Source organism: Gymnogyps californianus, chromosome 28 (genome assembly GCF_018139145.2).
Source record: "Gymnogyps californianus isolate 813 chromosome 28, ASM1813914v2, whole genome shotgun sequence".
Classification (NCBI taxonomy): Eukaryota; Metazoa; Chordata; class Aves; order Accipitriformes; family Cathartidae; genus Gymnogyps; species Gymnogyps californianus.
Genome location: NC_059498.1, coordinates 7026383 through 7038999, shown reverse-complemented (window position 1 = coordinate 7038999; position 12617 = coordinate 7026383). Strand labels below are relative to the sequence as shown.

Genomic DNA, 12617 nt, shown 5'->3' with positions numbered 1-12617 from the left:
AGCGGCGCGGGTCCGTCCCCTCGCCCCACGCGTGGGCGCGCAGCGGTGGGTGCGGCGGGCTGGGTCCCGCAGAGCCGGGTGAGGGGAGGGGGGGCGCGGGGAGCGGTGGGGGCGCGGTGCGGGCTGGCGGGGAGGAGAGAGCCGGGCTGCCTGGGACCGGCGCTGCCGGGAAGAGCTCGTGTTTGCAAAGGCGGGAGCGCGGGGCGGGAGCTCACTCCGCCGCCTCGGGACGCGCCGCTCGGGTCCGGTGCTGGGTACGGCTGCGGTTCGTCTCCTCCTCCTCCTCCCTGCCTCTTCTCTGCTTCTCCCCTTCGCTCTCGTCCTCTTTATTTTCTTGTTCGTTTCCCCCTTCTTCTTTGTAGTTCCTGGCATCTTCTTTTTGCTTTCCATCTTCGTGATTCTCTGTGCTCTGTTCACTTTCCTCTCTGTACTTCTCGAAGTTGGCGTCTTTTGTGTTTTCACCGCTGAAGTCATAGTCTGGGGAGGAAAAAGCAATCTTGAACCAAGTTCCAGCACTGAGAAATCAGTGGGGCACGAGAAAAGAACGACCCCTGGCCTCTATCACCACAATTAGAAAGCTCTCCTCGGTTTTCCGCCTCACAGGACGCCGTTTGCTGCCGATGCAAGGTGCTGAGCTGCATGATGTGAGGGGAACAGACACCGGGAGCCGGCAGGCCCACCGCCATGCCTGGACTCCTCATCCGAGCCGAGGACGGGCGGGTGAAGGCCGGGGCTGCGGGCAGCAGCGGGCCCGGGGCCCGCGGGAGGCTTGGGCAGTGCCGCCATCTCCCGCTCGGGCCCGACATAGCTCCCGGAGGGGCACGGCCGGGCCTGGGAGCGCAGCTACGTGCGGCAAAGAATGCAGCGCTTTTACGAAGATTTTAATTCGGTACTTGCAAGGAAATCAATACTACGTGAACTCTAAGATGCAGCTGATGTTTTTGAAGGCCTCGCCACTCAGGATCTCACTCACTTGGTCACAGCCACTTTTACAGTCACATTTTGCTTCCGACCGCGCTCTGGGCCACCGTTCTGCATCCTGGGCACTGGAGCTGCTTTTTAAAAGCAGTTTTTTAAATGGATGGCACTGAAGAGTGAAACCTGGCTCCTTCACTGTTATCAAGGCTTCGTTGACATCCCTCACTTTGGTTTATACCAGCTCAAGATTAAACCTTCACTACCAAAAACCTGAAGCCACAAATTATAACTACGCTATGGCTTCACATATAAATTAATTCCTGCTACTGTGTACTAGTACAGAGGATGCAATATGGGCCAGAATTTTGGATGCCTGCTACCGGGGAATGGGGTGCTTTGTTCCCATGCCTCGGTCTGTGCCCCAGAAAAGGGAAGTGGAGATTTTGATATTTATGGGGCGCAGAGGTCTAAATGACAACTACCTTTAAGAGAGTAAACTGTCGTTTCTTCTCGTCTTTTGTTCAGCTCTTCGATGAAGCTTTTGCTCACGTCATCTAAGGCCTGAAAGTGATATGGCTTATTAATAAAAGCTCTAGAAATGCAGTTACATACCTAAGTTTTTCCTGTTTTCTTTTGATCTCTGCTATCATTACCTGGTCCTTTCCTACCGTAAAACTCTCTGCAACAATAGGCTTCATTTCTCCCTGCAGTGATTCCTACCTATTAGTATCCCTTATCAAATGTCTCCTCCCCTGAAGATTCCATCTCTCTCACACTATCATTTTTCTTCTGGCAGGAGAACAGGCTCCGCCTGAGCTCTGGACACCCACGAGGGATCACCACATAGGTACGTGTCTATGCTGTAACTGTTGCCTGGCACGCCGTGTGCGGTCAGATCACCCACAACCCACTGTCGGGTCAATGAAGGCTGGCTACCAGAACATGCAGACTGCTTTACCATGGGTCACTGGCCATGCCCAGATGTTCTTCCATGGTCTGATGCAAAGTGGTTTCTCTGGGATATTTTGGAGAGGCCAGACAAGGGTGAGCTGTGATCAGCAGCTGATAGCAACTGAGCACAGAGAAGGCACCACTGTATTCTGTGTGTGAAACCCTTGCCCCAGGGAGGTCAAAAGAAAATGTTCTCTTGACCTGAGCAGGGCTAGGGCTTCATCCTTTTATATATTGGACGGTTCATAAACTGGGGTTAAGTTTTCTGAGCCAGGAGGTTTCATAACTTTTAATATGTAAACTGCTTCTGAGGCTGCATTTCCCCTCTCTTAACACACTAGCTGTGTAGTGATGTTTTCTCAATTCACAGGACACTCAACAATAGTTACAGCTAACTTATTGATGCTGCCCCAAGCTTCTCTCCTCTTTGCAACAACCCACTTACTTACAATAATGATGGCCTTCTGAGCAGCTTCATCATGAATAAGCTTTGCTTTCTCAAGGGCTTTTTCGAAGTTCATGATTGCAGACCGGTAATCCTTTAATTTTACTGTAATGGACAAATGAAAACATCTATTTTAACCCAAGATCCAGAGAACAACAATAGTTAATCAAGCAAGTCTCCGATGAGAGGTCTTGATCTGAGCGGTTACTTTGGCTGTTAAATCACAGAGATGTTTTCACTAAGATGCTGAACAGACAGGCTGTCTCCATCCTTAGAGCAAACTTTGTACTAACGCCTTTACCTTGTGCTTGTGCCACTAGTACAGTAGCGTGGAGCTGCCACTCAACATCTCCCTCTTCATCTGCTGACTGCAGGGACTTCCGTCCGTAATTTTGGGCTGCTTCAGCATTATTCAGCTCGAGGTAACATCGGCCAATTTCGTGGAACAGCCAGGTCTTCTCCAGGCTGGATTTTGCCATTGGAATCTTATCCTCCCAACTTCAAGCAGAGAGTAAGAAAGGCAGACATTTACTGAATCTCACTAGGTGCAGTTATAATTTCAACCACTGATTCTATAAACAAAGGGTTCCAGGTACTGTTGGTATGAAAAATTTCACAGCCCCCCTTGCTAGCAGTATGAATAAACAAACTAAAAAGACATAATCTATTTAATTCAAAATACAACCTTATGCCTTTTCTGTTACTGATTTTACGTACGTGTCAATAGCTTGCTGGAATTTGCCGATTCTGGCATAAACCCTGCCAATGTTATCAAGAGCTCTGGATACGGCATCTGGCAGATCACTGCATTGAAAAGAAAAAGAAATTGTAGTAGCTAACGTAGTCTTGTTCCTGATACAGTCTGAGCTTTCTTCAGCCTTAATGTTTTCTTTGGTGCTCGACATGACTTGGGGCTAAGTGTTGAGAAGTAGAAGTAAAGGACCAGTGTCAGACTGAAAGTCATAAAATCAAGGTAGATTTTTTATTTTATCTACAGCTGTTGCAATTGACACCCCATAAGACACAGGGGAAAATGGTTTAGTTTTGTCTTTGATTTTTTTTTTTTTTGGTGCAAATCTAGCAGTCCTTGTGAAAGTCTTTCCACTTTTCTTTGCCTCAGTTTCCCTTTGTGGCCTTGTGGGTCCCACGGAAGTCCCCTACCAGCTCCTGGGTCCCTAACACTAAGATGATTTCTGTCCAAAAGAAAAGGGAAGACCCAAAAACGTGTCTGCAGTGTGTCTACAGACTCCTGGTAACAGGCCCTGCTCTCTGTGCTCTGAGTGAGCCTTTGCCCCATGCTAGAGGCAGCTCCTTCTATAATAACGTAGCCTGTGGACTTTAAATTTTTCCCTTAATTAGTCCTCGTTCCCATCTTCGGAAGTGGCCTGCTTTGACTACCCTTACCCTACAAATGAAAAAGCTGATGAAAGGAGAGGATAAATGCCTTGCTGGGGCGATGCGAGTCATTAACAATGTCTCCTCTCAGCCAGCTGAACTCCAGCCCCCAGGGGGCCAGGCCCCCCCAGTCATCGCTGCGTGCATCTCCTTTCAGTGTAACTTCACGTCGCTTTAAAAAAGTACTAAAATTATGGATCTCATTCCTGCCTCTCTACTGCTAATTCTTAACTTTATTTGGCGTAACTGGGGAGCGGAGATCACCAGGAGAGAGGCAGAAATTTCTTAAACCAATATTAATTTTGAGAAGTGATTTGTGAAAATGATAAACAATAAGTCAGTTACATTTTAAAAGCCCTATGCAGTATTGGCAAAAATAAAACCAAAATAACTTCAATTCAAGCAACTATTCAGTGTTTCCTCCTGTGCTTTGCAAAACTCTTACTAAATCTTAAGACTACATTTTACTCCATTCTGCTTTGGCTGAAAGAGCTGCAGAATGTGTTCTGTATGGGCAGGTAACTGTACCTCTTTTAGATAAATATGTCAAGCCTGCTATCGTGGTTTGAATGCAAATGATTTTAAGAGAAAATGTAGCAGAAAACTTGTGCAATTTAGAGCCTGACCTTCCTGAGAAGGAAACGCATACTAGAGGCTAAAGTGCTGAGGCTGGGACTTGTGTCCTCTTTTGCTTTGCTTCAGCAGAGATTTAGATGTGCCACGTGGTCTAGGTCCTTTAAAAATCTGCTTCAGGCTCCTTATTTTTGAAGTAGTGAAGATAGTAAGTCACTAGAGACCATGATACTTGGGCAGAGTCTGAATGCGTTGCCCTGTCAAATCTCCAGGTGAGAATTACAACATTACCTGATGCTAAAACATCTTAACAGAGGTACTTTCCTCTTTTCCCCATCCATCTGAACTTCTCAGCACTTACTTCTGCCTGGCAAATTCCAGATCCATTTTATGGCTTTGCAGAGCTGCCTCCATCTGGCCCATCTCTAACTGAGCATTCCCAATGCAGCTGTGGAGGTTTCCAATCAGTTCATTCTTGTTGGGAACTTCATCATCTGACCACCCTTGTATTGTTTTTAGCACACGCTCAGCTTTCTTGCAGCTTTCTTCAGGGGAGTCGCCAGTCAGCACTAGAGACAAAGAGGAAAGTTTAATGCCAGTGTGTGGACACAGTGATATTGGGGAAGTAAGACTACGTGCAGTTGTGTAAGCCTCGGACAAAGCTCGGGAAAGGTTAGAGCTCCTCACTCTTCATGCATCTCCTACACTCCTCCCTCCGATCTCCAAGAAGTCTGCCCCTGGGAGATGGTACTTGTGACCCTCACCTGGCACTACTGGAAATCACTTTCATCACAGCAAGTAAGGGGAAATGACTCTGGTAACACCTCACACTTGCTGAAGAAAAATAAAGGAGAATGATGCTTGTTGTCTGAAGGTTTTGAAAGCTCATAGCTATTGCAGCAGGGCAGTCTGGTCTTGGAGATGAAGTTCTAGGTACAGTACTTAGGTTTTTATCTCCTAAGTTAGCCTCTTGCCCTTTCCTGGTGAGCTCTGTTCATTGCCGGGCTACAGCGCTGCGGGAATTAGACTGCAGGATGTTTCTGACGCTACCTTCACCGAGCTGTTGTAGCTTAAAAGAACTGAATTGCAGTAACAACTAAATTCTTTTCCCTGAGTTGTAAATATGTAGCACAGGAAGAGAGAAAGAGACCAGAAGTGGCTGAATTACTCCTTCCTTCCAGACCGCTGTTTTTCAGCTGCTTCATCTCTCTGCAATGGTATTTTTGAACTATAGAAGTAATTAACTCCAGTGGCCTGTGTTCCCTCCATAAAACAACTTCTGATAACCAGACCAGAGGCATTTGCTCAGCATGCAGCAGTGGCCTACCTGGCTTTGATGTCTAACTGGTGTCCTGAAAACCAATCAGCAAGACCTCAAGTACAGAAAAAGCTGAGAAAAAAATGGGTTGGACTCTGTATCTAAGAAAGCGTTGGGAAAGGTGAAGAATACAAAAGCAAATACTTCCCCAAACTGCCTACTAGTGTTTGTTAATACTTGCACTGCTTCTATTGTTCTGGTCTATAATTACTATAGCAAATAATTACATGTGCCAATCATCATTTTCTTACTGCTTCCAGCCGGGACACCTACACATATCAATGTCCTCCATACTCTTCACAATGTATCTGCCAACCTCAGCTGGTTTTCGTTTCTTGTCCCGGATCCACCTTTGCTGCCTGAGCTTGCGCTCTCTCACACGGGCATAGATAGGCTTCTGCTGCTGCCAGAATTCACTGCGTGTGTCCAGGTAGGAAATGCCACTCAAAACCAGGTCCGCTACTTTGATGCCCTGCTTTGTGCTGCTCTCCATCAAATCTGAAAATAAGATGGTAGAACCCAGGAGAGTATTAACGTATATGATGGATGAAGCTGCAGTTCAGTGGGGGGCTGCTTGTGAATGTTTTTCTGCTCTGATAGATAGTCTTAGAAACTAAAGCCTTCAGTGCTCCTCAGAACTGATGCGATTAGGAGGGAAGTTGTGGAAAGCTCCCTTGCCGTTACCCATTCTGCATGTTTCAGCGAGCTAGAGCTGGTGTTCCCAGCCCCCAGAGCTGCCTCCTCCTCTGCCGACAAGAGCCGAGAAGGGGCCCATAACGGGCCAGCTGCGACGCGCGAGCACCCGGCCGCCTGGGCAGAACAACTGTGTGGGGCGTTGGCACTGAAATGGCACTTGGAAAAGTGGTGTGGATTAGATTGCGAGGTGGAAACTGAGAGGGCTTTTACATGCCTGGAAACCAGATAGCCCACATGTATTATTAATGCTAGTAATACCATAAAACCTGTGAGTAGACTAAGTTCTTAATTAATTACTTCTCTATTACTGGGTAAAGAGTTCCCTAGAAAAAAGACTGAAGGGGAATCACCCTTCTGCCTAGTTCTAAAATAAGATACTTCTCCGAATCCTGCATCTTGATCTTAACAGCATTTGTAACAAAACCACAAATGAGTTACAGTCTTATGAGCAATGCTTTGCACTTAATGCAAGTGTTAGTGGAATTTATCATTACGGCAGAAGTTAAGTAATTTGTAATGATACTGTTCCTGCTTTTGATTTCATCGGCACAGATTGCTTTGAGTTGATTTATTGTTCGTTATAAAAGCCTGCCATTTAATAGGGAAGGAAATATGCTCAGACATAGTTATGAATATTGGATCTGGCTCCAAAAATACCCGTACTTTCCAGACACCTGCCTCTCTCACGAACACTGCAAGCACTATGTGCTATGTGAGCTCCGATACAAATAAGGAAGAGTAGTCACAGGGATATAAAAGAAGCAGAAAAAAAAGAACCTGCTTAGAAGGAACTTTAAGTTAAATACAATGGAGAAATACCTTCATCCTTGAGCAACTTTTCTAGGTAGGCCTTGTCAGCATAAAGCTCTCCAAGAAGCTGTCGCTCTGTTTTTGGATTCCTCACAGGCTCCCGTTTCCTTGTCCATTTTTGATCCTTAGTCAGTTTGGTTTGGAGTTTCTGATCTGCTTTTTTGCTCTACAGTGAGAAAAAATAAAGGAAGTTGGGGGAGATCAGTGGGGAACACTAGAATTGGCAGAATTCTGTTTACACTCCATATAAGCCAACTTATTTTTTAAATAAAAGCAAAAAGTCAGTGATTGCTTTTGGTCATGAGCAGCTGAAATTTTGCACCCAATTGTGCTCCCTCACTTCCAGGAACAGGAGGGGGCATTCTAGTAAGAGCAAGAATGAGTTCTGCCCCAGTGTCTTGCACTGTCCTGGAGGGCTTCCTGGTCAGTGCTGGGGGAGGACATCAGGGCTGTGGGAAAGGCAGGTCCACAGTCAGAGAAACAGAGGCTGTAACTGCCAGGGCTTCTGAAACGTCAGGAGGGTATTGCTAAAGTTTCGCATTCAAAATCCCAACAATTACAGTGCTAATCTGTCGGCCCCTTCGTACAAATTATTTTTACCACTGAGTGCCCATAATTTCAGCTGAAAGAAGCAATGAGCATTCACTGCACTGACTTCAAAAGGAAATGTGGCTTGGCGTCTCGGAGCAACAAGGCACTACTTCAATGGACCACCCCAAAATTAAGCAATTGAGAAAGTGTCTATTATCAAAAATGTGAACCTTAAACATCAGGTAAAACCAAAGTAAATATTGTAGATAAAGGTACCCTGGCTCCAGCCTCGGTGCTGTTACTTATTAGCCTGTGATGGGTGATCAGCAACACCCAACAGAAACAGTCAGGCTGGTAGAGAAATTTCAAACTGGGCTTTGTTTCTCCATGGTTGCTCTTCCCTGCCTTCTCCTTTAAATTTTGTGTAGCTTGAGCCAGAGCTACATTAAAAGCAGGTGCATAAATACTCTCATAACAGATCAGTGGGCTTCCTGCGCTCAGAAGGCACTTCACTACACCAGCCATATCCGCATCCATGTTGCTGCAGAAACTATTAATCCTCTAATGCCTATTTCAGAAAGTATTAGCATTATAACAACTCTAGTTAGCTTCTATAGCAAGAGCTCTTCAGATTGTACCTCTGCCTGCCTGCTTATAAAGCACAGATCCTCTTTATTCTCCAGTTTAACTGAGGATGGACCTGCAAATACAGAGAAAATACTTGTTAGTGTTCGAGAGTAGCAGTGCAGAGGCTTTAGAAATTAAAATGACCATAAATGTGCCAAGCCTATAATCTTCTGTTTGAAATAAAGCTTTCTACTAATTCTTTCGTATGAAATATGTGGATGTTGGTATCTTCTGTGGGCAGGGAATACAGCTCATAGATGCAGCTCCCGTCGGGTTTTTATTTACTATTTTCACATGGCACCAGGGGGCTCCCATCACAGCGCCGTTTTCCTACAGAGACATGCTACATCCTGCGTGGAAACGGAGGAAGAAAAAGGATTGCAAGTTCTTCTGAGGGATCATAGCTGAAGCTTAAAATGGAAGGAGAGCTCATAAGCAGAGGGATCTCCAGCAATCCAGAGAACTATTTTAAAGTTTTTGTGCACTGACATTAGGGCAAAACTCCCATTTCCTTTTTCACTCCGACATCCAGTTCTGCTATTCAGATTGCACTCTGGCAGTGGAGGTAAGAGTGAAAACCAGCTCTGTTTTGGCCTCATCTGAAGGAAGGAAAGGGCTTCACGTGCTGTTGTGGGATTTCCTTCAGCAAGGCAACTGGGCCAGGATCAGCAATGCGAGTACATGCGTATCACAGAAGGTAGGTGTTCCTGAATCTGCCCGGCAAAGCAGATTCAGTAAAGCAGTTTTGGGGATGTGCCCTGTTAATGTGTGTGCATTTCCCAACTATTTAAACATCTAGATCAGATGCTAACATGTTTCCTTGCTTCTTTTCCCCTGCATCTAGGAGCTATCGCTCCATTAAAAAAATGTCTTCTTGGTTTTTAATCTGTTCATTTGCCTACAGCCCAGATGCTTGAAGGCATTTAAAGCCCTTAGCTCAGTACATCAAGCATGGCAAGCGTTTCAGCTGAGAGCTGCAAAGATACCTAGGCATTTCTGTTAAGCTGAGAAAGCAGCAGTAACGGAGGAAAGCAAGCCAGATCTGGAAACTTTCCTTGTTTTTTTAAATAAGTATCACATATGAAAGAGCTTCAGGCTTTTACGCAGCTGGGAGATGAAGTTAATCTGTGGCACTGGAGGTGGACTGCAATTTTGAAACTGATCTCAGGGGGAGTAAGGCACTTAAATATCTCAAGGATCAGGGCCTACGTGTATGGGGGTGCAGCGGGGTGTGTCCTGGCTCTGTGAAGGGACAGGCTGTCCGGGATCCACCTGAGCTGTCTCTAACTAGCCGGGCGGGTTTTACAGCAGCCTTGCCAGCTACGCACAGGTTGCTCGGTGCACGTGTCTAAGGTGGCAGCCCCAGCTGAGGTGTGTCTGTCTGCCTGAGAGCGGGTGCACGTCCTGTCCATGCTTGTTGGCGTAGGAGAGCGTTGCTAAGAGAAAAACTAAGGGAAAAGAGACAAGTTTTCAGTTTGCTTTGAACATCACTAGGTCCTTGGCCTTTCCTGCCTCCTGCAGGACTCCATTCTATGATCTAAGCCAGAAATTATGAAAGCAGTGCTCCATTGCAATAGTCAACAGTTTCGTTGGTCTTATGCAATGTAAATTGGAGGAAAGTCAGGATCTCAGGAACGCCAGTCTCAGGTAGCAAGGCAAATTTCATTAGAAACTTGGAATATTAGGATAAAGATCTCAAAATGGATTCTGTAACCAGTAGGGCTGTAAGTAGATGAGCTGCTTTGTTCTGTATCACCTAGAACATTTTCATGGTGACTTTGGAAATTTAAGTTAGTGTCATAATTTGCTTACATAACTGAAGTTATTAGACACTGTATATGAATAGGCCTTCAGCCAAAAAAAGAAGAAAAAAAGAACAGCGCTGTGCTCTTTTTGGTGCTTCCTGGTTTCATCCGAGAGTGGCCACTGAGCGCATGAATCCAGAAGCAAAGAGACTCTGCTCTTGCAGAGTCCTTGGGTCACTTGCTGAGCTAATATGCCATCAGCTGTCCACCGAACAGCTTCTGGCTGAGCTTGGAGGGGCCATAAAATGAAACATCTTACTTCCAATGCAGTTGACAATTGCCTCCTGGGATTTCTCGATACCCAGCCTGAACTTCTGTAGTTCTGGACGTAGTCTGTAGCCTCGATGATAAAACACTAACGCAAATTCAAAATCACCCATGGTATATAATGTCTCAGCTTTTTGGTAAAGTCCCTAAAACGACATTTGGAAAAAAAAACACAGAATAAAAAAGAGAAAAAAAAGCTTCAGAGATCTCAGTTAATTCCCCGCTAGGCAGAAGTGAGAGCCCTATGCTAGCACATTCTGCGTACAATAAAATCCAGTCCTGGAACTCTTTCTCAATTGCTGACTAAGCACCTCCACTTCTCTGGAAGCAATAAAAATGTCAAAAGTGTGTTTAGAGTTAGCTGTTTCTACACAATACCGTCTCCCAGACCCTTCAGCGTCTCCCAGATAAAAGACCAGTCCTTGGCCACCCCAAACTCTTACCACTTCATGCTGTTTACCTTGGAGAATGTTTTGTCGTTTTGGAGAGACGCTTCAGCATCTTTCAGGGAATTTTCTGTGTCTCCAAGTTTCAGGTAACATTTTGAGCGGGCAACTAGACAGTGCTTGTCTCCTGCTCTCAGCTTCAGCGCCTGGAACGCAGCAGACACGGATATGTCCTCAGTGCTGGCTCAACAGCACAAATACATACAAGCACGTATATTTGATGCAACCTGCTCTGTCCCAACATGGATCTTGATGGATGAGGATAAAACCACAACATTTTTAATGAAAAAAATATTCTCTTGATGGTCACACGTTCCCTCTGCTGCAGCTACCCCCCCCCCCCCCCCCTTTCCATGCCGTCGGTGCTGCAACCCCTCTCTGAGCACTCCCCGCCGCCGGACGGGAGCTGCACCTCCTCACGCTGCCCCGCGTGTGCCACCTCCCTGCAGGCTGTGACCTCCAGGCGCCCTTGGGGACACTTCCCTTCGTGCCACCACCTCGGCGGGCCGCCTCTCCCCACGCTGCCACCTCCCCTGGCCGGGGCTGCCACGTTCCTCCACGTGCCCCTTCCCTTCGTGCTGCCACCTCTGCCAGCCACCCCCGCCTGAACCGAGTGCCACCGCCACGCACGTCCCTTGGCGGCCGCCACCTCCGAGTGCCACCTCCTGCCTCCGCGCCACCCCGGTGCCCTCGGGCCCCCCTCCCGCCGTCCTCGCCCCTCCGATCACGCCCCGCCACCCCGCCCCGGCCCCCTCACGTTGTCGAAGCAGGCCAGGGCCTTGCCGTACTCGCCCCGCCGGCACAGCAGCGTCCCCTCGGCCATGAAGCTGGGGAAGGTGCCGGCCGGCACGGTGTCCGCCGCCGCCGCCGCCATGGTCAGCCCGCCGCCGCCGCCGCCGTCGCCTGGCAACCGCTGCCGGGCAACGGCCCGACTTCCGGCGCGGCGCAAAGCCCCGCCCAGGCGGTGAGGTCGCGGTGGCGCGCCCGGGGAGGTTTCCCGCGCTCCGGCTGGATTTTCCCGCGCCGCCGCCGCTGTGACCCCCCCGCCGAGCGCGGTTTCTCCGGGCTGCAGCCCCAGCCCGCGGCCTGCCAGCGAGGCGGCACGGCGGGGGAGCTCGCTGCTTCCTCCGGCCGTGGGGCCCCGCGCCACGCGCGGGCGTGGGCCTAAAATGAACGCCGCCCCGCCGCGTTCCCGCAGCAGGGCGTTGGGGAGGCCCCGCCGTGCCGCTGACGGCCAGTCCGCACAAGCACGGCGGTGCGGGGGGAAGGCAGCGCGGGGTGGGCTGGTCAGAGGTGCGGTGTAAGTAGGGCACGCGTGGGTGGCGATAGAGGGGTGCGTGGGGAGGGGCTGCGCGGCTTGGGAGGGAAGGAGATTCGCGTTTTCCACCAAAATGTGTGCGGGCTCTGGCTGAGGGCAGTCGGGGCTGCGCGCCGGGTGTCTCACGCTTCGTCTCTCCTGACCCAACCTGTCCGACCGACGGGGGATGCGGCGCCCGTTGGGGTTCTGTTCTTACCCCCGCGTTTCCAAAGCCCTGCGCTGGAGGCACGGCCAGAAAGAAAGGGGTTGTGGGAGCACAGGCGCTTGGTAAAACCGCTTTGCAAGAGCATTGGTGGCAGTGCCTCGGTTACTGCTGAACGTCGGGCTGAACAGGTTCCTCTGCTCAGCCAGGTCACAAGCTGGTGCCCACCGCAGAGGTTTCACCAGGGCAGCCCATTGCCTCTCTCTGGAACAAATATATTCCGTACTTTTTGGTGTTTGCTGGTAGCCCGTGGTGCCAGTTTTATCACTGCAGTATCCAATCCTGGACAAACAAATGATGAATGAGGGATGGTGC

General features: G+C 48.6%; 1 protein-coding gene across 1 annotated transcript; it reads right to left on the bottom strand.

Annotated features, from left to right (window-relative positions):
* Positions 1–211: 211 nt before the first annotated feature.
* ODAD4 (outer dynein arm docking complex subunit 4) lies at positions 212–11656 on the bottom strand. Its single transcript, XM_050912085.1, has 12 exons — positions 11540–11656; positions 10797–10928; positions 10329–10482; positions 8276–8337; positions 7116–7272; positions 5874–6098; positions 4644–4851; positions 3032–3118; positions 2616–2812; positions 2319–2419; positions 1401–1479; positions 212–477 (listed from the first exon to the last, which is right to left on the bottom strand). The coding sequence occupies exons 1-12, from the start codon at positions 11654–11656 to the stop codon at positions 212–214; spliced, it is 1785 nt and encodes a 594-aa protein (XP_050768042.1).
* Between the last annotated feature and the right edge of the window lie 961 nt (positions 11657–12617).